The following is a 23915-nucleotide window of genomic DNA, read 5'->3' on the forward strand; positions in this document are numbered from 1 at the left end:
CCCGCCTCAGCCTCCTCAGTCACTGGGATGACAAGCAGAGCCACCACATCTCATTTGACAAAACTGCCCATTTTTAATGTCAATTTAAAAAGAAGATTTTGGGCTTGGATTGTGGCTCAGCAGTAGAGTGCTTGCCTAGCACGTGTGAGGCCCTGGGTTCAATCCTCAGCACCACATGAAAATAAAATAAAGATATTGTGTCCAACTACAACTAAAAAAAATAAATATTAAAAAAAATTAAGGGGCTGGGGATGTGGCTCAAGCGGTAGCGCGCTCGCCTGGCATGCATGCGGCCCGGGTTCGATCCTCAGCACCACATACAAACCAAGATGTTGTGTCCGCCAAAAACTAAAAAATAAATATTAAAAAAAAATTCTCTCTCTCTCTCTCTCCTCTCTCACTCTCTCTTTAAAAAAAATTAAAAATAAAAAGAAGATTTTATACGGTGCAGAGCAAACTACACATATCTGCAAGCGTGATTTGTCACACAGATCTTCAGTCTGTTACTTCTTGAGACAAATCAGCATAGCCCTAAAGCAACAGTTTAAAGAATGTCCCATTCTTTCCTGCCCCTATGTTACTTTCCTTTTCCATGATATAACGTATATACCAGGGATTTTGGACCACCATAGAGGATTAAGAACAAATCATAAAAATCAGTATCAACAGAACAATATTAAGAAATAATCTGAGGGGGCTGGGGATGTGGCTCAAGCGGTAGCGCGCTCGCCTGGCATGCGTGCAGCCCGGGTTCGATCCTCAGCACCACATACAAACAAAGATGTTGTGCCTGCCGATAACTAAAAAATAAATATTAAAAAATTCTCTCTCTCTCTTTCTCTCTCTCTCACTCTCTCTTTAAAAAAAAAGAAATAATCTGAGACTAAATCAACAAGCACATACATATATTCTTTTTTTCTTTTTTCAAGCACATACATATATTCTTTTTTTCATTTTTTTCTTTACATATTAGCCTCTTCATTCTCAGTAGTGGAGATTGAACCCAGGTGTGCTATCTCACAGAGCTATATCCCCAGTCCTTTTCATTGTTTATTTTGAGATAGGGACTTGCTAAATTGCCCAGGCTGGCTTTGAACTTGTGATCCTCCTGCCTCAGCTTCTTGAGTAGCTGGGACTATACACAGGTGCCATCATGCCTGGAGATACATATATTCTTGATCAACTTCCTATTTCACAGACCCACAATATAAACAAAGAGAAGGCTTTGGTGTCAAATATCATTTGGCAATAAGACATTATCTCTTTCAGATCACTGGTATATTATTCAGAGTATTAAGTCATTTTCTAATCAGAAACTTATAGCGTGGGTAGACAGAACTTCTAAAGGCCTCATTTAGTTCTAAAGAATAGTTGAAACAGTGAAAACCATTTGGAAAAGCACACAAGCTATGCTATTACATAAAGCTGAAAATCTGTACTAGGCTGAATTTGCAATTAATATTCCTTTTTGGCAATGGAAAAGAAAAACATGAATCCCAATTTCTGGTAACCTTCCAGAGTAAAACTTGGATCTCTTCAGGATGGCTTACATTTTATCAACTTATACATATACTTCTATTTCTTATTATACTATAGGTACTATTCTAGGTGATAAGAATGCAGAGAGATAAAACATTTGCAACCCGCAAGTGATTTAAGATTCAGTTAATCAACCACATATGTACATTTGGCATTCAGATGCCAGAAAAAGAAAAACATAAGGGCTGAAATTAGGAAGACTTTAAGGAAATGGGACTCAAGCTGAGTGTTGAACAAACCACAGACTTGCACAGAGACCAAGTGAAGTACACTCTAGGCTGGGGTAGTAGCAGAAGTAAAGGTGTGACTACAGGGCATCTTTCTGTGGGGGGAAAAAAAATGCTTTAAGATGATCCATAGGACCTCTTTTGAAAGAGAATGCAGTTGGGGCCGGGGATGTGGCTCAAGCGGTAGCGCGCTCGCCTGGCATGCGTGCGGCCCGGGTTCGATCCTCAGCACCACATACCAACAAAGATGTTGTGTCCGCCGAGAACTAAAAAATAAATATTAAAAATTCTCTCTCTCACACTCTCTCTCCTCTCTCACTAAAAAAAAAAGACAAAAAAAAGAAAGAGAATGCAGTGGGCAAAATGATGTGGCCCTAAAGACATGTGAACATCCTGACCCCTGGGATCTGAATGGCAAAAGATGTGACCCCATTTGGGATCTTAAAAGCAAGGAGCTTATCCTGGGTTGTTATTTTGCCCTAAACACAACTACATGAGCCTTTATGCAAGAAGCAAAGGAACTTTTGAGACAGACACAAAGAAAAAGACAACATAAAGATAGCAGATAAAGATTGGAACACAATCCATGATGTCTACATGGAAGATTATGAAATTATAAGCAAAACTAGAAATGCAATTATCACAAAGATGTTTCGTCGATTTCCTTACACTTTTAAAGAAGTGTATGACTCATATTTAAGCACCATTTTCCTATACAACTCATCAGGTCATGAGGTAAGATTTAATTAAGAGGACACAAAATCATTGTAACTGTCAAAATTCATTGATCATGGCAATCAAAATACTAAAAGCACAGATAAATGAAAACTAAAGGTAAACTTCTACCCTCTACTTCAGAAAAGTCTTTGAAGAGTAACTTGGCTCAACAGAAAAGTAGACTAATTTATGTCCCAGTTCTTATCATCTTGCTAACTGTTCTATGTAAATAGGGCTAATAAAGACATGCAATCTCTTGTAAAAGAGTACAGAGTAGCTATTGATGGCTTCAGCATAAAGTCTGGTTCCTTTAAAGAACTTCATAGCAGTATCATCCCCATACCACATCTCTACAGGGCCAGATACTACAGTAGACATCTTTACATATTAGCCTCTTCATTCTCATTCTCACAATATTCTCTAAGGTAGATACTATTTCATTCTTTTTTATTTTTGAGATAAGGAAACTGAGCCTCAGAGAAGTTAAGCAAATTACCCAAGGCCACAACATATGTCCTAGGCATACATATGAAATCCAGACCTACCTCCTGCAGCCCAATGGTTATTCGAATATATCATACTGCTATCATCATTTTTCCAAACTTTAAATCATGTCAATTCCAACCTGGCTTTCATTGTGGAAATTTTTAACCTATACATAGCTTAGACACTAGACCCCTCACACTTTTACACCAACCCTTTTATTTTGAAACCAACAAAATATACTATTTCATTCTTTAAACTTTAAAATCACCCCTTGCAAAAAAGATCCACCTGACAAATTCCTTCTGAGCCCATCACTTTGCCATCCCTATAATGTGATGGAATACAACTTAAGGCCAGAAATTTTTTTGTTTAAATATTAACTTTGCCTAAATTAACTGTGTAATGTTCAATAAGTCACAAAACTTACTAAAAGCACCCAACGGTAAAATATTAGACTTTAAATTAAAAGACTAAAACCTGTCAGTCTGCTACTAAACACAGACTATAGAAAAGCTTTTCTTGGCCAACAATATTATTTTCTTAACCAAATAAACAAGGCTGGGGATGTAGCTCAGTGGTAAAGTGCCCCTGGGTTAAATCCCTGGTTTAAACAGTCATGTTTATTTTTTAATAATAATAAAAAAAATTTTTACACGATTAATGTGAGCATTAGTTACACCCTTTTACTTAGTTTTCATATAGTCATTTCCCTGATTAAAAAGTCCAGAATGAGGATTCATAAAATTATATAACTTCAGAACTGCAAAGACCCATACAGATTACCTAAAACATTATTGTATCATGACATGAATGGAAAAACTGAAGTCAAATTGCTCAAGTTATTTACTCAAAGTTTTAGTATAAGCTAGGTTTGGTGACACATACCAGTAATCCCAGAGACTCAGGAGGCTGAGGTGCCAGGTTTCTGTTCTCGCGACTAAAAGGCTCAGGGATCGCTCCAGTTGAACTGGGCTAACTGGGCTAACTGGGCTGCATGAAATAACTACACAAGAGACACAAATACCTTTTTCTTTGGGGTCGCTGTGACGGCTCCTCTGACCTTAAGTGTCCACAGAAAGAGAGAGAGCGAGAGCACCCTTTTTATTGAGGGAAGCTATTCAAATAAGGCAAGGGGTCAGGTTTCAGGGGGCTGAGTATCTTCATGATGTCCACTGTCAACAGGTTGACTGACACCTGGGTAGGCCACACCCAAGGGCACAGTAAGAGAAGGGGACACACACAAGGCACTTCCATGGAAGATTCCATCCTAAACAGGGCAAGGGGTTATATTATAAAGGAACAGGTGAGCGTAGCCTCACCCATGGGGCTGTAGCAAGACACACCCATGCACGAGACACTGACCCTCGAACCCAAGAAGAGTGGGGAAAGCTCTGCCACATTTCTGCAACTGAGCGCCTCAGCACCCAGCCAGGGAGTGTACTCAGTCATGTGTAAAGTTGGTCTCCCACACTGAGGCAGAAGGATCTCAAGTTTGAGGCACGCTTCTGCAACACAGTGAGGCCCTAAACAACTTAGTGAAACCCTGTTTCCAAAAATAAAAAAATTAAAAAGGGCTGGGGATTGGCTCAGTGGTAAAGCCCCCTTGGGTTCAATACCCAGTACCAAAAAAAAGTTTCCTAGTATAAGTCAGCACAAAACAATTGAAAATGACAAACATTACCAAAATATACTTTAAGATCCTATATAAGAATTACAAAGACAAACAAGTCAACTGTCCCTACCACTCTTATATACAAGTTAGTAAAGGCACAGAAATACACACACACACTTACACGTAGCCATTAAACAAGGCACACATGCTAAGAGAAAGGAAAAATTAATTTCTCCAGTTCTAGAAAGATTTGAGAAAACTTTCTGAAGGGGAAATATCTGAACAGGGATTTGAGTAATGAGTAGGCCTGCCATTATAGACAAGAAGCGAGAGCACAGCATGAAAAAGCCAAGAAGCAAGTGGATGAACAGAATATTCAGAAAATAGCATAGTTGGGGGGCAAAGTAACAGAAGTAATCTAAGAAAGCAAAGTATGGCAAATCCTAAGAGCCGGTGCTTCTTATTCGCCTTTTTTAGCTTACCTCTTCATCCACCTAGGACTCATGAGCCTAGGACAGAGTTAAATATAATAAAAACTTAATAATAACTTGTAATGACAATATTAATGGCAGCTAGGACTTAGGGTGGGATTATTACATGCACTGTACTAAAAAATTCATAAGCACTATCTCCTTTAATCCTCATTTTAAAATATTACAAGGGCTGTGGGTGTAGTTCAGTGGTGGAGAGCTTGCCTAGCATTCCAATGGCCCTAGGTTCAGGTATCCTTGGCAAGGGAAAAAAAAATGTATGCATTAGGTGATAACATCACTCATATCACATAAGAGATAATTGACACAAAGAATAAGTAACTTTTTTCCTAAATCACACAGTTAATAGGTGGATTCATACCTAATTCATACCCAATTCATCTGTCTCCAGAACCAATGAACTAATAAACATGAAAAAATGAACCAATCAGAAAATTTACAATCAAATTATCCATCTCCAATATCAATTCTGTACTGCAGAAGAGACAAGCAGAAGAGGACAGGATTCTTCCCAGCTCCCAATTCCATGACATTTCCTCACTTTTAAAGAACATTTTTGTCCTGAGGTTACAGAATGCTCTACGGAGTACAGTTCAAAGCTTCAAAATTTCCCATATCGGAGTGGCCTTGGGCAAGTTGTCACGTTTGAAAGCTTCAATTTTTTTCTCAGAAAAAATGGGTAAAGCTGTACCTACTATGTATGCAGAAAGTTAGGAGGAAGTGATAACGCATCCAACGCGTCACAGCAAGTCGGGTACCCTGAAAGCCAAGACTGTCCACAACAGAGCTCCCGCCCACGTAAGCAAGTGACCAGAGAGGTAAGCAGAAAGGTTAGTCTCTCCCATAGGTAAGAGGGGGGAAATCACATGGCGTTCAGAAAGACCCAGGCGGCCGCTAAAAACACACATTTAGAACAGCCTGGGGCAACGAGTAATCCTGGTCCCCGCGGGGCTACGGTGGAAAAACGGGGCGACAGGGCAGACTCAGTCTGTCTAGTTCACCTCTGTGGCCCGACTGCCTAAAGCACAGACTGACCCAGAAGCAGACACTGACTAGTCAAGTGGCCGTGAGCCCCAGTGAAATGCCAAGGCGATAGACTTACCCCAAGGCCAGCTTCCCCCGGCTCCTCAGGCTCTGTATCCATGATGCACCTGCAACATTAATACAAACTGTCAACTCGGACTCCCCTATTAACCCTTCTCCTGCCCCTGAACCACTAAGCAATTCTTACCAAAGTCTGCAAGGAGGGCCGCCGCCATCTTTCCCCTCCCCCGGCGAAAGCCTCCGAGTTCAAAGGCCAGCGAGGCAAGGCGCATGCGCGATACTCACCCGGAAGCAGTGTTGCCATGGAGACAGCAAAGACGCGGCCCAGGCTTAAAGTATAACCAAGCCAGCCTGACTTGAAATTGAATGACTTAATAAAGACCCAAAGCTAACGGGGCGAAGTGGCGCAAGCCTACAATCCCAACGACCGAGGCAGAAGGATCGCAAGTTCACAAGCCAGCCTCAACAACTTAGCAAAATCCTTATAACTTAAAGAGATCCTGCCTCAAAATAAAAATGGTTCGGATTGTAGAACAGTGGTAAAGCGTCCTGGGCTTTAGCTTCAGAGCCAAAAAAAAAAAAAAAAAACCCGAAACATGGTGGATTTGTAGAAACTCACCAGGATTCAGAAAAATCATGAAGCCTCATCTCACAAGTGGTCTGAAAGGAGTAAGGGTGCAGAGTCCCCGAAATAGACCTGAGTTTTCTTGTCAGAAATAACTCCCTGTGGCACAAGTTTGTAAAGGTCATTGGAAGTCGTGTAAAGCCCTTTTAAAGAACAGATACCTGAAATACGACGTATGATCTTCTAACCCCTACTAATCAGCTTGCCCTCCAAGAGATGAGTCTGTACTCTTGGGCACTTACCGCCAGATGTGCCTGGCCGCCGCTTCACTAAACCTCGTGTATTCATCTCAGCAAACCAACAAGGCAAGGATTAACATCTTCAAATGGGAAACATACTCTGGAGAGGTTAAAGTCTCGCCTAAGCACTGGCAAAGCTAGTGATCAATGTAGGGTTCTGAGCCTCCAAAGTTAGTGCCCCTAGACATCCCAATACATTTGACATCTCTATTCTGAGGATAGGTATTTCAGGTTTCTGTTTGCCACCAGGTACCCAGTGCAAACAAGCAATAAACAACACAGTTGTGGAACACAATATGAGCGTTTTGGCATGTTTGAGATGGAAGGAGTTCCATTCTTTTTCCTCCACAGAATTTAACCGCATACAATTCCCTTCAGAGTTGGCGCACAATCAAGCAAACCAAAAGAGGGACTCCATTCCTCTTTAATCTTTGAATACCAAAATCCCAGGATCAGGATCCCGACCCAGATGCAAAAACTATTCCTTCTCTTTCTGATTTCTGATCCATATTTTAATTTTTCGTTGACTACATTCTTACAGATGTCTTTAAAAATATGTCTGGAACTAGTAAAGTACCCTCGCACGGGCCAGTGATCGCACAGGGCCAAAGAATAAAGCAGGAGTGGGCGGAGGTGGCTCCAACAGTCTAAACCGTTAATTAAATGGTTTGCTATGGGAAGTGAAAATAGCTAACCTCAGGGCTGAGCTTAGGCAGGACAGAACCCTCCAACCGGATTGGGCGTACTCTTGCCTTCCTCGAGGCTGGGAGGACTAGCGCAGTGAGTGCGGCGCGGCCCCGCCCTTCCCAGCCCAGAGGTAGCGGGAAAGGAGCGCGCGATGCCGTGTGGACCTCGGCGCGCGCCGTAGCGGCGGCCCGAGGAGGCGGGGCTTGAAGTAGACCCCGCCCCCTTCCCGGCTGCGGCGTGGAACTGTGAAAGATCCATCCTTGTAGCTGCTTCCTTCTGCCTCGGCTGCCGGTGATTATGGGGCAGGAACCGCGGACGCTGCCGCCCTCTCCTAACTGGTACTGCACCCGCTGCAGCGATGCAGTGCCCGGGGGCCTCTTCGGTTTCGCGGCCCGGACCTCCGTCTTCCTTGTGCGCGTGGGCCCGGGAGCAGGCACGACCCCGGGGACTCCCGCGTTTCGAGGTAACTCCCCCCACTTCTGGGCCGCAGCCCTCCTGCTCTCCCCCGGAACACCGGCTGATCGTCTCCAGTCACCCCTTTTCCTATAGTTCCAGATAGTCTGCGACTGCGGCAGAGAGAAGGGGTCTGCCAAAGTCACTAAGATGAGTCGCGATGAGTCTCCAAGAATGATCCCCACCACGCTGTGGCCGAGCGGTCCCGCCTCCCGACGCTCGCACGTGGGACCGCTAGCTTACTGAAGTTAGCAGTGTCCAGACCCAGGCATTTAAGATGTCTTGGCTTGCCTCCCCGACCCAAGTGCGCGCTGGTCCCCTGGGAGCCTTCTAGGAGTTGGGGACTGCTTGCAGCTGCAGCCCCTATACAAGATCTGCAAAATTGTGTGACACTCTTGGTTCCGTGTGATAAATGGGTAGAGTCAGATGCTTTCAGCTCCGAACTAGGTTTTGATTATGCTTTAGAATATGACATGCCAGATATTTATTCCATTCCAAACTACCTGTAGCCAGACTGAAGTTGAATGGCTTTTATATTTCTTATTTTGAGTTGCTCCCCAGCCTGTGAACTAAGCACAGCAAGGGATATCAACATTATTTTACAGTTGAGAATACTGAAGTTCAACGGGAGAAAATGACTTGTCTGAAGAGCCAGTACAAGCACCTAGGATTCTGGTTATAAGTCTGTGGGTATTTTAAGTATACATAGATTAAGTAACTCCAAAGCATTTGCTAACTTATCATCCAACAACAGGATGATTCTGTCTGGAATTTGGGATAGCAGTTTAATTAACCTAAAGTGTAATTTTACCTGAAGTCATAGGAGAGTTGGTGGGACACACTGAAAGAGTCTCTGGCTTCACGTTTTCTCATCACCCTGGTCAGTACAACCTCTGTGCCACCAGCTCCGATGATGGGACTGTGAAAATCTGGGATGTAGAGACAAAAACAGTTGTGACAGAACATGCACTCCATCAGGTACCATGGCTTGCTGATTTCTCATAATGTTGTTTATGTATATTTTGGGAGTTCTTTTGTTTCAAATAGTCTTGGTAACTTATCATTGCAGGGTAACTTATGAATGTACTCATTAATTAAATAAGAAGCCCTATATTGTAAGTTGTCTCAAAGCTTTTTTAAAGAGGCTGCATATTTTGTTTATAAATCAGAAGTTAGCAAACTAGTATGCCACCTGTTTTTGCAAAGAACTATTAGAATACAGCCACATTTAAATCCTTTCTACGGCTGCTTTCATATAGCAAAATTCTGTTGCGAAGGAGACAGTATGACTCGTGAAGTCTAAAATATTCAATAGTTGGTTGTGCATTTAAAATAGACACCTGGTATAAACTATAAATGAGTGACTGAAACTCATTTATAAAACAGATGATTACATGATGTACCTGCCTTTTAAGAGAACAAAGGAAAGGAAAAGACCTGCTTAAACTTTGTAAGAACTTTGCATTGAAGGAAGGAAAAAAATTAATGATTCTTTAATTCCCCAGTAGTCTAAATTTTTCTACAGTTAATATAGTGTTGCTAAACAGGTAGCATTAATAAGTATTTATGAAGTACCTATATCATGCCTAACATTATGCTTATTTGTGAAACAGGTTAAAATAAGTAAAAATTGGGCATTGACAAATCAGAAACAAATATTTTGTTGTTTTGTTTTGAAGCATACAATATCAGCGTTGCATTGGTCTCCTCGAGTAAAGGACTTAATAGTATCTGGGGATGAAAAAGGAATCGTTTTCTGTTATTGGTTCAACAGAAATGACAGCCAGCACCTCTTTATAGAACCCAGGACAATTTTCTGTCTTACTTGTTCACCTCATCATGAAGATTTAGTTGCCATTGGGTAAGTGCTCTGCCATCTGTATGGATAGTTTACTTTGTTTTTGCTCATATTTTTCATTTGCATTACCTTCTCCAATGCCTTTACTCCTTGAATACAGATGTTAACTGCTCCCCTGAGCCCTTGGGATCATTTATTCCTTTGATCTCTAGGTCTTTACTATCTCTCTCCCTCCCTCTTTATTTTCTTCTTTTCTGCTGTACTCTGCTTTCCTTGTTCTTCTTATCTGATTTTTCAGTCAACCTTCAAATGTTAGAAATGTCCTCTTTCACTTTTTTCTCACTATCTTTTATGATTCCCAGAGGACTGCTGTCTCTGGTTCCAGTCATTCCCATTAGGTTGGGGAAGTGATGTGGCCTTGGGATCTGTGTTCTTCCTGATCACTGAGGTTGTTCCACATGAGCTGCCTGAGTGGGCATCCCCTTCCCTCTCCAGTCCATGTACTTCTCACACAAAGATATTTATTCCCTCCGTTTTGAAGATTTCACATAAGTATTTCCACTAGTATGTTAGAGATGAAAGTCTGAGGGAAGTGGATGTTAGAGACTTGTTTTGGGGTAGGATAAATTAATGGAAATAAATTTTTCTCAAAGTGTGAAAAATTTTATTTCTATTAACTATCCTAACACACTTGTACAAGTGTGCATGGATATGAAGGCAGAGAGGAGGTATGGAATCAAGAGAGTATTAAATGAAAGATACAAGGACATGTTGCCATAATGGGGCGGGGATGCAGCTTATTGCTGGTAAACTGATAAATACGGAAGATTGTTATGGAAAAGTTGAGATTGGATTTAGATAACAAATAGAATAAAAAACAGTTGAAAATATGGAAATAAGCTGGGTGAGGTAATGCATGCATTCCAGAGACTTGGGAGGATGAGGCAGGAAGTTATCAAGTTGGAGCCAGCCTCAGCAACTTAGTGAGGCCCCACTAAGGGCTGAAGAGGTAGTTCAGTGATAGCACGCCCCTTGGTTCAGTCTTCGGTACTGAAAGAGAAAATGAATATGGAAATAATTACAGGTAGGTTTGGAAGTAGAGAATATTCCATTCTGTGGCTTCAGATTTTCTCTGTGAAGCATAAATGAAAGAGGTAGAGTCAAGTTCAGTGTCAAGAAGAAGGCATGAACACTCCAAAGAATAGGAAAATGAACTTAGGGAAATTGGTGGTTCAGTGTTCACTGCTGAGTGGCCAAGCTAAGGACCATGGTCATGAATTTAAATTAGTCAAACCGATTGAAAAAGGAGATCTTTGGATTCAATAAGGTTTGGGGTTTTGTGGAATAAATAACCCTGAGGGAGAGAAGAAAGGGAGATTGTAGTGTTTTAAAGAGCAACTATAATTATGGATCCTGAAATCTGTTCTGCATGAAGGGAAGGGTAGGAAGATGGGTGAGGGCAAGTGGTAACGAAAATATCGGGGGTCTGTAGATGGGCAGTCTCAGGAAGTGGGAGCATTGTTGTAGTGAGGGTACTAGAGGATGAGCAGAAAGGGTAGTAGTGTCCAGGGGTCAAAGAAACTTGAATCAAATAAACCTTGAAAAAAGCAGCAATTCTTAGAAGTAAAGTCTGTAAGGAGGAGGGAACTGCATCGTCAGGCACAGAAGATTGGCTCAGAAGCATTTGTTTATAGACGATCTTTAAGACATTATTCCCAGAAAGCTTAACTCAAGATTTCAAAATAGCTAGATCTCTTGACAGGTAGTATAACTTGATGATCTTCAAAGTCCAGGTAGTCAAAAGATTGATATATTCTTGGGGTTTTTTGCTTGTTTTTTTAATCTGCAGTATTGTTTTTTCCCTGTAGAATTATCTGTTGTATAGGGAGTATAAGTAGATACAGCCACTTTGGAAAGCAGTTTTGCACTATCTAGTAAAGCAATGGTGCACATATCTTACATTCTGGCAGTCTTATTTCTAGGCATCACATGTGAAATTGTTATAGTACATTAGTAGCAGCTTTTATGTTTGTAATGCCAGAAAAAATGGAGACCCTTCAAAAGGACTCTGAGTGAGTAAACTGTGATGTAGTCGTATAATACAGGATTCATACATACAATAGTGTGAATGACTGACCACGAACTAGAATTACATGTATCAACATGGATGATTCAGAAACAGAATGAGTGGAAAAAGCAAGCTCCAAAAAAAAAAAAAAAAAATTAGTAAATAAACCTGCATGATATCTTTACTATGAGGTTTTTAGATATACAGACTACTTCTCTTTTGTATTTAAAAATATATACCCAAAAAAGGCTAGCAAAGTTAAGAAATAGTGATTTATCTCTGGGAAGGGGAAAAAGAGGTTTGATCTATGTGGTAAAGCAAAGTATTTCAGATGTTTTGGTAATTATTTTTTTTCTTATGCTAGGTAGTAGATACTCTGTTATGTGTCTGAAATAATTCATATTTTTAAAGCTCTTAGAATGTCTCTGTTTTTTTCTAGATTTATAAAATGGCAACCATGAAACATACAGATCTAGAATATTGAGTGCTTTGGCTTTTCAGTTTCCAGTTAGAAAAGTAGTGTCATTTATGAAAAGGAAACTTTTCAGAGAACTAGAATAAATTCATCTCTAATTTAGAGGAGTTGCTGGACTTCTATCAGAACTGGAACTCCTGTCAGTTCCCTTAGAATAAAAGTATGCTCCACTGCTGGAACTTTTGAAAGGCAACATGGAGAAGGGTGTTAACAAAACTAGGAAGCATCAAACACTTAGGAAAAACAACAGAAGTATTTCTTGTTCTTTCTCCTTCTCCCCTACCCCAAATGCACCTACATAACTTTTAAAAGTTCACAGTGATAAATCCTAAGCAAGAATATTTACTAGAGAGACTATCTGTCTTCATTTTTCACTAATATTTCTAACTCTTGTTTTTTAGCTATAAGGATGGCATAGTGGTTATAATTGACATCAGTAAGAAAGGAGAAGTTATTCACAGGCTTCGAGGCCACGATGATGAAATCCACTCCATAGCTTGGTGTCCCCTGCCTGGTGAAGACTGTTTATCCATAAACCAAGAGGAAAATTCAGGTAGAGATGAATGAAAGGAGAGTATTCTTTAGACCTAAAAAAACAAACTAGGTAGACTTGCATTGTCTCAATTACATTTAAAACTTGAGATTTCACATACCAGACCTATGAAAAGTGATCGCTAAGTTTTAGGAACCCTTGGAAACTAGTTTTTCTTTCACAAGTACATGTTTAATGCAAAATAAAAACAAAATTACCCTCTTTCTTTTAGAAGAGCCTGAAATCCCCAATGGGAAACTTATAGCTCAAACTCCAGTAACAAAAGGCTGTTACTTAGCGACTGGAAGCAAAGACCAGACCATTCGAATCTGGAGCTGCTCTCGAGGCCGAGGTAAAATTGATGTTGGATGTTTCTTTTGTAATATAAGCTATGTTGATCCAGTGAAATTAGCTGTTCTTTTGTTCTGTCTTCTTAGGTTCTGAGAGTGCCTCATCTGTCCGAAATTTGTTTTTTACTTTCCTGTGTATAAAATCGCTGCCCTGGTTTAGCCTGGGCTAGAACTCTGTACTCTGAAATTTTTTGAGTGTTAGTTTATGATGCATTCTAAGAGAAGGCAGGGACCCCTGCTTTATAGAAGGGTCACTATTTGCCACGGAGGGAAAGACATTTAAGGACATGAATGTTGGTACTTGGCAAGACCTGGGGCAAAGGAATGAAAAAGATCTCTACTGTATAAATGCAGAATAAATAATATATTCTGGGAATATGGCTTAGTGGTAGAGAGGTTACGTAGCTTGTGTAAGGCCCTGAGTTTGATCCCTGGTACCACCCAAATAATTAAATAAATAAGTGTGTGTGTTTGTGTGTGTGTGTGTGTGTGTGTGTGTGTATTTCCAGCATAGATATGTATTTCCATACAAACACTTTGTCCAAAGGAGCTAAAAATCCACATGTGGGTATCTGGATGGGAATCCCTCCAGCAGGGTAACCTCTAAACTTACAGCTGTGTAATACAGTAGCCTTCAGTTCTGGTTGTGCAGCAGAATGAGCTGGAGAGTTTTGGAAAAATATAGGCTCCTAGACCCCACTTCAAATCTACTGAATCAGAATCTAGGTGCTGGACCCTGACACATGTATTTTTTAAAACTATACCTGTGGTTCTAACACCCAGTACAAATTAGGAACCACCAGCTTAGTGCTGACAGAGATGCTCCCCTGTCACAATGTGTTGTCTGCCAAAGGGATTTATGACCAACAGGAGGAGGATTCCTGTTCTCTGTCCTTCCAGCTCTGAATTTGGGTTGCATTACCACTTGAGTTCTCAGTTCTAATTGGGAGCTCATTTTTCCAGACCAAAAGAAATATTCTTAATGTGTTTGGGTTGCCAAGACAGCCTGAAGATCTTGCTTGACCTAAAGGTAGGTGGGCTGGTATTAATCACCATGTATAATGTTTCCATGGGAAAATAGTGTATTCATTGTCAGTAACTAACAAACCTTTAAATCGCAGATCATGTATTGTCTTTAAGTCCGTGGTTTCAGTGTCTTTGGTGCTCACTGGCCATTTCACCTACAGGAGTGATGATTTTGAAACTACCTTTTCTGAAGAGAAGAGGAGGGGGTGTAGACCCAACCGTCAAAGAGCGCCTATGGTTGACACTCTACTGGCCCAGGGATCAGCCAACGCAGCTGGTGTCCAGTTGTTTTGGGTAAGTCTGCTTTGGTCATACTTTTTCTGATAAATTTTATTTTCTTGTGTGGCCTCAAGATTCCTAGGCCTCTCATTAGAAACACAGAAGATGGGTCTCACACACACAAGTGGTCCATTATGACCCAAGTATTGACTTGTGTTATGATGGGCCAGTTGAAATGTAAAAATCATGAGACCTGTGCCCTGCAAACAGAATTGTTTAAAACACACACACACACATAACAAACCTGGAGTTAGAGTATCTGACTCTGAAGTCAGACACATCTGAATTTCAGAATCAGCCTGCTGCTTACCTGCCTTATGTGTGCAAGAGGCAGAGAGGGTGATACTATTTTTTGTCCCTTAGTAAGGCTGTGACCACTCGGTAACAAAACTGATTGAGCACTTTCCATGGGAAAATACAAACCATTTTTCCTCTGCTTTCACACCACAATTATCAATCCAGAAGACTTCTGAGACTCCAAAAGGCGTGGGGATTTCTCCTGCCGAGGAAGCAAGTGATTAATTCTGCAGCTAGGTATCTTCCACTTCAGTTCTGGCAGAATGTCATGCCCCCCAGTTGAGAGTTTGACCCCCAGCTCTCCCACACACACTTTATATGCTAGTTGCAAGCCCCAGGTGGTTTTGCATGGACTTCTGCCCCACTAATCAGGGCCCCCCGACCCCCTCCTTTGGTTCAGTTAATTTGCACATGTTGCTCACAGTTTATTGGAAGGACATTAAAGGAAACGGATGAAGAAATGCATAGGGTGGGATATAGGAGAAGTTTACAGGCCCTTTGGGCATGCCACCCTCTAGAACCTTTCATATGTTCAGCTGTCTGGAAGCTCTCAGGGCCCTGTCTTTGTGGGTAAGGGGTTTATAGAGGCTTCATTACATAGGCATGATAATTAAATTCTTCACTATTGGTGATCAACTTAACCTTCATTCCCTTCCCTCTCCCTGGAGGTTGAGGATAGGGCTCAAAGTTCCAACCATCTAGTCCCACGTTAGTCTTTCTGGTGAGCAACTCCTAACATGAAGCTCTCCTAAAGTCTGCCAACCATTAGTCAACTTATTAGCATACAAGAACATATATTTGCCTTTGGAGATCTCAAAGCTTTTAAGAGTTATATGCCAGGAAAGAACAAAGACCAGATACATATTTCACAAATCTAGTTTGGAGCCTGAAAGCATCTGGCTCAACGTATCCAACATACTGAAACAAGAGTATCACATAATTCTGCAGGATCTGTGTAAGGCCTACAGGTGCAAGCAGCCCTCAGCCCCTGGAAGGCTCCCAGGGGACCAGTATGCACTTTGGGTGGGAGAGGCAAGCCATAGACATTTTAAATACGTAGTTGCTGAAGATGATAAATTAATTTAATAGACAAGTTCTTGCCTTTAAATGAGGTGATACAGGTAAAACACATAGAGTCCTTCCAAAATATTAACCATGACCCTACTTTCCACCAATACCCAAAAAAAGAGATTGTTTCTTGAGCTTTGAAGCTATTCAGATTATAGTGGTATTTTATAATTAAAGCTGGTAGAGAACTCTGTTCAAAAGTTAATCTAGAACATTTATATATTTCAAAGAAGAATGAAAGCATGCATAATAAAACACCCCTTCCACTTCTCGTCCATGTTACTTGCTTCTCTTTCTGTAGGCATTCATGATTTTCTATGTGTTCTCCAAGAGATATTTTGTGAATATGGCAGAAAATGCAGCTTTTCTCTCCTTAAAGGTGTGAATCAAGATCACAAACAAGGTTAAAAGAAAAGTAAAACTACTTTTATTCAGCTGCAAAACAGATTTGCAAATTGGAAATGCATGGGTTTATACTTTCTAACAAGAAGTGGGTACCTGCCACTTAGCATTGTCTGGGGGATTGAAGCAGGTCTAGCAGTTGGAAACTGTCACAGAGCAGGGTTGTCAAATGTTACCAGTCCTTTGGAATGTTCAAGTCAAGAGGCAAATAGGCAGTCAAGTATTTTCCCTCTGGCAGATTCGGTTTGTGACATTTCTGCATGGCAGCGAATCTCTTAAGGCTCAGAAAAGGAAGATGGCTCTCTTTTTGACCCTTCTGCAGCCATGTTGACTTTTATTTTATCAAAGGACCAAAAATAATTATTTTACAACTGTGAACTCAGACTCTGACTCAATAATCCTTGCTTTAGATTGCTTGTGTTCTTCTTCACAGGGGTGAACTGCTGCTTTGGGATCTCACTCAGTCTTGGAGACGGAAATATACCCTCTTTAGCACTTCATCAGAAGGACAGAATCATTCCAGAATCGTGTTTAATTTATGTCCTTTGCAAACTGAGGACAACAAGCAGCTGCTTCTTTCCACATCAATGGATAGAGATGTAAGAACTGCTTAGATTTCATCAGCTTTGTAAAATAGGGATTTGCAATCTGGGTGGGATTAGAAAGTCTTGGTCCTCATACCACCTCCCTACTTAAAGTTTTAGAGGTGCTATTGCCAGTTGGCACTCTATATATCAGCAATGCACAGAGAGGAGAAAGGTGAGGAACCACCAAGATGCTTTTCTGCTAAAGTGCCTATGATAAAGATGAGTAGAAGTGTCCTCAGAAGGGCGCATAAGATCATCATGCTTTGACTTATCCCCATCTAGTTTAAGAAGCAGAATCATCTGCTCATGGTGAAATCTCTCTGAGGGAGAATTAGCTGTATTTAGAGCCCATGACCTTGCTGTTCTGCTTCTGAGCTGGGCTCATAAACTTCATTTTCTCTCAAGTCTCTCTATTTAGGTAATAACTAAAAACTTTCTACTCCTAGACTGTAAGCCATTTTGCTTTTTAGATTGCAACTCCGATCTTTCCACATGCTGGAGCCATGTTCCTCCTTATTTAGTTTGCTGAATGAGGAGGTTACCAGGAATGGAAAGACCACTGACCTCTGGGAAATGGGAGGTCTGGGTTCTGGTTTATTCTATGACTCTGAATTCACTGGACATCTCTGGGAATAAATATATTCCAAGATCCTGTTGAGCTGTGTGATTATTGCTGATTTTTTTCCCCTAAGAGATGCTTTTCCAGTTCCTACTGAATGGTTAAATTACATTGTCCTTGCTCACTATGAGCTTATCCCATTTGGAATATTGGAGTCTTTTTTCCTATTTCTCTGCTTTTTTGAAATATTTAGACCCTAACTTTTAATCTTTCGAGGTAAAATGTTGGGACCTGGCCACACTGGAGTGCTGCTGGACCCTGCCTTCCCTCGGTGGGTTTGCCTACAGCCTAGCTTTCTCTCCTGTGGATGTGGGCTGTTTGGCTATAGGCGTTGGGGATGGCATGATCCGTGTATGGAATACTCTCTCCATAAAGAACAACTATGATGTGAAAAACTTTTGGCAGGGTGTCAAATCCAAGGTTACGGCGGTAAGGATACTTTCTTTGAATTTTTTTTTTTTTTTAAGAATATCCACTCATTTAAGTGAACTCTGTTATAAATCAAAAGTTGTTTAAAGGTATTTTTGATGAAGTTTGAAACTAGGAAAGCAGAATCCTCCAAACAAACTCACCATCCCTAGATTCAGAGTTTGAAATTATTAAGGCTTTGTTTTACTTGTCATGTTTTCTAACAGAAATAAATTGATTAAAAACAACCTAAATGTGTGTTTATGGGAGATTATTATTATAATATAACTACATATTAGAATGGTATCAAATTACTAAAAATAGTAGTGAGTTTTTTTTAACTGTGGAAGGATGTTAATCATTTATAAAAATTATAAAATGGAATGCAGGGTAGAAAACATGTTTTAATTTTTTGTTTTCTCTAAAATGATACCTCTGTGTTGGCTATTTACTCTAAACCCAATAAATATGAGTGATTTTAAAAGAACACTAAATAACGAAGTGTAGAAAGTAGACTTTCTTTTCTACAATACCCTCTACTCCATGCCCCCATTACCATGACCCAGAGAAATAGTCTTGACAATTTGAGATACATCATTCCAAATTTATTAATTATTAATTAAACTGTATTTTCTAAATTGTTTTAGAATCTTTTTCTTCTTTTTATAGTGCCAGGGATAGGTTTCTATGCATGCTCATTCTATCACTGAGCTGAATTCCCAGCCCCTATTCTAGAATCTTTTACCCTAGTCTACAATATGTCATGTTTTTTCTATCATAAGTATTTAAGTTTATTCACAAAAATGTCTGAAAAGAAAAATAACAAAATTGGCAATTATTTTTTGTTTTGCATGGTGAAATTACAGATGACTTTCACTTTGCTGTTAATCCATCTTTTTTTTTCTTTTAAACAATGAAAATTAAAAGAAATCAACAGCAAGAAAGTCTCCCACTTGAACGCTTAGATGCTTGAGATTCCCATAACAGTGTGTCCCCTTTCTCATGTATTTTCATTTGGAAACTCTTTTCTTATAGCTGTGCTGGCACCCAAACAAGGAAGGTTGCTTAGCTTTTGGAACTGATGATGGAAAAGTGGGATTGTATGACACCTACTCCAGCAAGTAAGCAATACTTGATTCTTGTTTGGCCAATTCACCAAAATGTCAGTGATGGATTTAATTTGAGTTTATACACATGATGTACAAAAAATTCTAACTTGAAGAATGAGGTTCAGAACTCAGAATCTTATTTTTAAGATTTTTTTTCAGGTGATATTGATTCAGCCCATCTGATTTGGGGGAACCACTAACATAAATCATTTGCTTTTATTTTTACAAAAGTTTTCGTGCAGACATGAAAGTTGAAAGACAAGTAGAACATCTGTGTGCCTTATCTCAGTTTTTAGCCATACCATTTATCTGTGTGTCTCTGTATTTATCTCATCTAAAACATGAAACAAAGTTTCAAACATAAAATTGTGATACTCCCCCTTCTCAAGAAACAAGGTCGCAGGTTTCGTGACACTCCTCTGCAGGTTTTTTGGTTTTGATTTTTATTTTTTTTTTTTTTTTAACCAGGGATTGAACCTAGGGGTGCTTGACAGTGGCTCACTGAGTTTCTTAGGGTCTCATTAAGTTGGTGAGGCTGGCTTTGAACTCTCAATCCTCCTGCCTCAGCCTCCTAAGCCACTAAGGATTACAGGCGTGTGAGGCAAGAAAGACCTCTACCACGGAGCTACAGCCCCAGCCCCTAGATAAATAGATTACTCCATATCTTGTACTTGTCTAGTTATTCCCTTAACGTGATTTCTAACTCATTTATGTATTCCTATCATCCCTATTATATTTGCTATCAACTGCAAGTCATAGGTGACTAGTCAGCACCAGAAAAGTGCTAAGTCCAAGTTGAGATGTGCTATAAGTGTAAAATATATTGAAGTATTAGTATTAGAAAAGAATGCAAAATATCTCAAAAATATTTTAGTTTTAAATTACCTTTTAGCCTGGTACAGCGGCATACACCTGTAATCCCAGCGACTCAGGAGGCCAAGGCAGGAGGATTGCAAGTTCAAGCCAGCCTCAGCAACATAGCAAGGCCTTAAGCAACTTAGTGAAACTGTGTCTCAAAGTAAAAAACAGGCTGGGGATGTGGCTCAGTGGTTAAGAGCCCCTGGGTTCAATCCCCAGTCCAAAAAAGAAAGAAAGCAGGAGATATGAGAAAAAGCATACCAAACTTGCCAGATGTATTGGAGTAATATTTTTTTTTTAATATTTACTTTGTAGTTGTAGTTGGGTACAATACCTTCATTTAATTCATTTATATGTGATGCTCAGGATCAAACCCAGGGCCTCGTGTGTGCTAGGCAAGTGCTATGGTAGTAACATTTTTATCTGAGTGAAATATGTTTAGGGCTTAATCGTTTTGGTTATGATGGGATATTATTATGTTGTATGTTATTTAAATGTTTGCTTTTTTTATAGTTGAATATTTGGAGAAGAGTAATGCTCAATAGTTTTTCTATAATACAGCAACTAAATTTATAAATAGGGAATTTTGAGAAAAATATGGTGTATTTTTCACCGTGACTTTTAGTTTAAATCTTTGTTTGTTCTCCACCTCTCCTTACCCGCAAAGACCTCCCCAGATTTCTAGCACATATCATAAGAAGACTGTGTACACGTTAGCTTGGGGACCACCCGTACCCCCAATGTCACTTGGTAAGTGTCTGAGCCATTCTTTAACAAATATAATTTCTTTTCTTCAGTTTAATTCTAGGATATGAAAGCAAGAAAGAGTCATAAATGTTCTAGTGCAGTGACTGCTTGGTTGTCTGCTAGTCCTAGGGGTCCATGAAAGCAGTAGTGGCAGGTTACAGATTAGAATTGCAGAAGAAAACATTTACCTATAAGTTTCCCCAGACTGCCCCCACAACTCTTAAGCATTACTGTCTTTGAACTGAACTTTTTCATTTTACGTGGTTTTCTCATGCTGGATCGTGGCCTTTGACTACTACTTTTCACCCCTTTCCTCAGTCTTGTCTTTCCCATAAGTGATGGGTCTTTCAGAATATCTTTTTGAGTATATTCAACGAAAATCTTTGATACACTTTCCTTAACTACAATGAAACGACTGTAAATTTCCATAGTAATCACCTTACTGTGGAGAGGATAAATAGTATCATCAGAACTCAAGCAGCATTGGAATTATATTCCGTTCATCCAACAAGAGGATTACTATAATACTTAGAAAATCACTCCTTTGAAGATACCTCCTTATAGCTAGTCCTGGGAAATCCTGTAGCTTCATGTATTTAAATGCCCAAAGTAAAGTACTTATTTGTAGAAGAAAATGTGAATTCTCTAAAGCTTTGAATGTTAGAAGAATGTTTCAAGTGAATGTGTTCCATCATAGAATTTAACATAGAATTAGTATACCTTTTTACTTCTCCCAATAACTCTTCAGATGGAAAGAACAGTAACTTTATTCTCATGTATTAGAATGCTTCAAATGCATAATTCTTTTTAATTCTTAATTCTCATAGTAGGGCATGGTCAAATCTGTAATAACAAATAGTTAAACTGGTGAAGTTCAAGACTGATAAGCTTTCTTATCTCATGTAGGAGGAGAAGGAGACAGACCTTCCCTCACTTTATACAGCTGTGGAGGGGAAGGAATTGTCCTACAACATAACCCTTGGAAGTTGAGTGGGGAGGCCTTTGACATCAACAAACTCATCAGGGACACCAATTCATTCAAAGTGAGTTATTGTGATCTGGAGTTTCCTGTTGGATTCCTCTGGTTTTTCCATCTTGCATACTAAATGCCATTCTTAGAGAGAGGTGCTTTGTCAAGTCAGACATTGCAGATACTGTGAAGCAGGCTGTGAGTGAACTTGTAGGTTCTAATATATATCTTAAGAGTCTTTATCCTTGAATCCCGCCCCCACCCCCCCCCAAAAAAAGTGTCTCAATTGCAATAGTGATTTATGATTTTCAGATCTCTCTCTCTTTTTTTTTTTTTTTTTTTTTGGCGAGGAGGTATTGTTGATTGAACTCAGGGGTACTCGACCACTGATCTACATCCTCAGTCCCATTTTGTATTTTATTTAGCAATAGAGTCTCACTGAGTTGCTAAGCACCTCACTCTTGCTGAGGTTGGCTTTGAACTCATGATCCTCCTGACTCAGCCTTGTGAGCCACTGGGAATACAGGTGTGCTCCACTTGGTTTTCAGATCTTGACAGTAAACATCCTTTTTATGCCAACCACTTCAACCAACATGATACTGTGGCAAAAATGGCCCTGTCATATGGTTTCTAAATGCGGCTACAGATTTTTTTTTTCTCAAGACTGAATTGGAATTTTGTTTTTAAAGGAAATAATTTCAGAATTACAAAAGCTGCAAAAACAATACAGACAATTTTCTTGTGTCCTTTTCCTAGATTCCAATATTTATAGTTTTAGGTGGACACAATATATTTTATTTTTATGTGGTTCTGAGGATCGAACCCAGTACCTCACACATGCTAGGCAAGCGCTGTACCTCTGAGCCACAACCCCAGCCCCTCAAATGAATATTCTTTTTAATCACTGCTCAATATTTTTGTATGGCTAGAATGAAAATATCACTTAATCATAAATTAATTATATTTAATTATATTCCTTCATTGTCTAAAGTGTTATCTATACATTAACCTTCAATAATGAAAATAAATTACTGTTCTGACAAGTTTTTAGTTTAGTGGCAATTGGTTATATGCACCAAAAGTTTATACAAGGAGTCTGGACTGGAAATAGAAATTTTGAATCCCTTCACATAAATGATAGATGAAAAACCTCTGGGTGTGTGTAAGATAGGATTAAAAAGAAAAATAAAGGGGCTGGGGATGTGGCTCAAGTGGTAGCGCGCTCGCCTGGCATGCGTGCGGCCTGGGTTCGATCCTCAGCACCACATACCAACAAAGATGTTGTGTCCGCCGAGAACTAAAAAAAAATAAATATTAAAAATTCTCTCTCTCTCTCTCCTCTCTCACTCTCTCTTTAAAAAAAAAAAAAAAGAAAAAAGAAAAATAAAACAGTAAGAAAAGAAGAGGACCCAAGATGTCTTAGGGACCTACAAAATATAAAGGTGGCAAGGGTGGGAATTCTGGAAAACTGAAAGGTTAAGAAGAAAACAAGAAAAGCTTTTGTTAAGGACCAAGAAACCTTCTGGGAAGACTAGTGTTCACATTTCATTCTTCACTGTGGGACAAAAGTTGCTCCAGTTAATTTTATTTCACAAGATTAAACATTGTAGATGTTTAGTTGTTACTGGCCTCTCTGTCCCATTTAGGAAGTCATAATTAGAATTTTTGTTCTTCGTAATTCTTGAACTAATTAAGAAGACTGTTTAGGAGAATGGCTGTTGTATAATTAGAACATGTTTTAACTCTGGGGACTCCCCCACACACACACACACACCATCCTGTCATCGCTGATTTATAAGATGTGTGGAGAAAAGAACAGTGTTTATAGTCAGGATTGGTTTGTTTTGCTTCTAGTACAAATTGCCTGTACACACAGAGATCAGCTGGAAAGCAGATGGCAAAATCATGGCTCTTGGCAATGAAGATGGGTATGTATTTGTTTCCTTAAAAAAGAAATAACTTTGCAGTAGTACGTATTTTGAATCACAAGCTGGCTGATGCCATCTGTAATGTTAATGAGGGAAACCCCATTGTAATTTATATTCTGATTTATCATTGATATCTTTAACTCATCCAGGAGCTCTCTGCATCTTTGAGAACAACATAATTATTTAGATTAATTTTAGTTAAAAGATAGCATTTGCCTATAGTATGTTTAGGCTATTTTATGCCTCACAAATGGTCATCTCCTTTATTAAACTG

The 23915-nt window shown here is 39.7% G+C and overlaps 2 protein-coding genes across 3 annotated transcripts in view; one reads left to right on the forward strand and one right to left on the reverse strand.

Annotated features, from left to right (window-relative positions):
• The window catches only part of MRPL22 (mitochondrial ribosomal protein L22), a 41964-nt gene extending 35596 nt beyond the window's left edge, over positions 1-6368 (reverse strand). Inside the window, exons 1-2 of the mRNA XM_081285433.1 lie at positions 6304-6368; positions 6175-6223 (exon numbers count right to left, since the gene is read on the reverse strand). Of these exons, the coding sequence (XP_081141559.1) occupies positions 6175-6223; positions 6304-6331 (77 nt within the window). The 5' untranslated portion in view covers positions 6332-6368. The remainder of the gene's footprint in view (positions 1-6174; positions 6224-6303) is intronic.
• A 1502-nt stretch (positions 6369-7870) lies between these two features.
• The window catches only part of GEMIN5 (gem nuclear organelle associated protein 5), a 44449-nt gene continuing 28404 nt past the window's right edge, over positions 7871-23915 (forward strand). For both annotated transcript variants that reach the window (XM_081304323.1, XM_081304324.1), the window contains exons 1-12: positions 7871-8130; positions 8938-9098; positions 9800-9981; positions 12863-13014; positions 13226-13345; positions 14531-14663; positions 16849-17014; positions 17838-18050; positions 19065-19150; positions 20664-20746; positions 21650-21786; positions 23568-23641. In XM_081304323.1, the coding sequence (XP_081160449.1) occupies positions 7965-8130; positions 8938-9098; positions 9800-9981; positions 12863-13014; positions 13226-13345; positions 14531-14663; positions 16849-17014; positions 17838-18050; positions 19065-19150; positions 20664-20746; positions 21650-21786; positions 23568-23641 (1673 nt within the window). In that variant the 5' untranslated portion in view covers positions 7871-7964. The remainder of the gene's footprint in view (positions 8131-8937; positions 9099-9799; positions 9982-12862; positions 13015-13225; positions 13346-14530; positions 14664-16848; positions 17015-17837; positions 18051-19064; positions 19151-20663; positions 20747-21649; positions 21787-23567; positions 23642-23915) is intronic.

This window comes from Spermophilus citellus (genome assembly GCF_964194105.1).
Source record: "Spermophilus citellus genome assembly, chromosome: 1".
Taxonomy (NCBI): domain Eukaryota; kingdom Metazoa; phylum Chordata; class Mammalia; order Rodentia; family Sciuridae; genus Spermophilus; species Spermophilus citellus.